Genomic DNA, 2,012 nt, shown 5'->3' on the forward strand with positions numbered 1-2,012 from the left:
CCAGGCACAGTGTGGGTGCTCCATATTACTAATTTACAATGAAAAGTTTTCTAATGCATTATCTCTATGTATTAACATGCAATTCAATGTAGTAGTTAACCTGAAAATATCCAAAAACATGTTTGACAAGGGCTGGGGATTTAGCTCAGAGGCACAGCACCTGCCTGGCAAGCGCAAGGTCGTGAGTTTGTTTCCTCGTACCGGAAAAAACCAAAACCAAAACCAAAACCAAAAACATGTTAGACATAAAAATGTATTTTTAGTAACAATCATAAAAAGAATTTTTACACATGGCTGTTTTTGGTCTGACTTTTATAAAAACAGAATTAAATTTTAAAATAGGCCTTTTAAAAATATGCCTATGGGGCTAGGTGTGTAGCTCAGTGGTAAAGCACTTGCCTAGCATGTGTGAGGCCCTGGGTTAGAGTCCCTGTACTGGAAAAATAAATAAATAAATAAGTAAATAAATAAATAAATAAAAACAAGCTTATGAAAGCTGTTTTCCTATTAGCTGCATGTTTTGTGGATGGCAGGTTCAGCACCATCACACATGATCAACCTATCAACACCCTTTGAATGGATTATAACATACCCCTTAAAAGAATTTCACTTAAAGACTGAGTCTGCATCTGAGGATTGGGTCTAAGAATGTAGACTTCTGAACAAACAGTTCTACCCTGCCTCCTGGAAAATTACTATGATCAGGAAGATTTGAGAAATAATGCTTTGAAAGCAACCAAAATTTTATCATGCTTATATGTATCATGATGCATGTATCAAGCTTTTTAATAATCTGCGTAGCTTATCATCATGCCTGTTTCTTACCTAAAAGTAACAAAGTTTTGTTCTAAATCTCCTGATAGCCCCGGAGCTAGCTGATCAAACAGTTTATAAGAACTGCTGGCAGTTAGGCTTCTATAGTTTTCCTGTTGCGTATATCTTTTCTTACCAGAAGCAGAAGAGATATCTAACAATTGTATTTAAATAAACCAATGTGTAATTTATTCACAAGGTCACACTACTTATGAAGTAGTCTTACAATGCTATACCAACATCGGTAATTAGAGGTATTTGCAAAGCTCATTATCAAATGCCTGTTTCTTTACTTTGTTTGTTTCTTGTTTTTGTTGTTTTTAGTTTTGTTGCCCAGACTGGCCGCAAACTCCTGGGCTCAAGTGATCTTCCTACCATTCGAGTAGCTAGGGCTACAATCACATACCACTTATTTCTTCAAAAATTCAGTTTAAAAAGTAGTACGTCAACTAATGTACAAAATCTCATTAGCTATTTAATGCAACTAAGAGGCAGTTATTTAACTGGCTATGTATGCATGAAAAAAATGTGCATAGGTTCATTCTAATTGATCAAATAGTAACAAATCCCTCTAAATTAAAAAAGATAAAATGAGCAATGAAATGTATTCTCACACAGATATCATGGAGCACTGAGGAAAGTTGGAACGTTTAAATTATTAGAGATTTGAAAGGACATTTTATTAGGATTAAAATCATGAACTGGTAGTCACTTCTATTTTCTAATAAGTTATTATAAGCAACAAAAGAAAACTGTAAGCTTATTAAAGTAGGCTAAATAGTTACGTAGATTAAAGCTATTTAAGTAAACTATTTAATATTTAACTATTTTGATAGTTGCAGTATTCGATGAGTTATTAAAATGATGGAGTGTTCAATCAGTTATTAAAAATAGTACAACAGTTTTAGCATTAGTAAAAATCAGTGCTAATACACAAAAGCATATTATCAAACTTTACACGCAAAAGTTGGAAAGGACTTAATACCAAACCCTTGGTTCCGCATTTGCACTTCATGGTCCCATCTGTGTATCAACAAAGTTGTAGAAGTTGTCTACATCTTCAGATGCAGTCTCCTTGTTTTCTGATACAAACATCTCGGTCCCATTGAATGTCTTATTTATAGTAAGTTGACATTCTTCCACAACACCATCTCCGTTGAACTCCGAGGCAGTCCCAGGACCTTTACTCAGAAGAGGGA

At 34.3% G+C, this 2,012-nt stretch overlaps 2 protein-coding genes across 3 annotated transcripts in view; one reads left to right on the forward strand and one right to left on the reverse strand.

Annotated features, from left to right (window-relative positions):
* Positions 1-2,012, forward strand: part of Kiaa1324 (KIAA1324 ortholog) — a 95,319-nt gene that overhangs the window by 24,814 nt on the left and 68,493 nt on the right. The window lies entirely within an intron of this gene.
* Positions 1,316-2,012, reverse strand: LOC106149006 (protein XRP2-like; the record flags this gene model as incomplete). Its single annotated transcript, XM_013516503.1, is given in 1 exon segment — positions 1,316-2,012. A coding segment is annotated over 1 exon segment (188 nt), but the record flags the coding sequence as incomplete, so codon positions are not given.

This window comes from Chinchilla lanigera, unplaced genomic scaffold, assembly GCF_000276665.1.
Source record: "Chinchilla lanigera isolate Chin_1 unplaced genomic scaffold, ChiLan1.0 scaffold00034, whole genome shotgun sequence".
Taxonomy (NCBI): domain Eukaryota; kingdom Metazoa; phylum Chordata; class Mammalia; order Rodentia; family Chinchillidae; genus Chinchilla; species Chinchilla lanigera.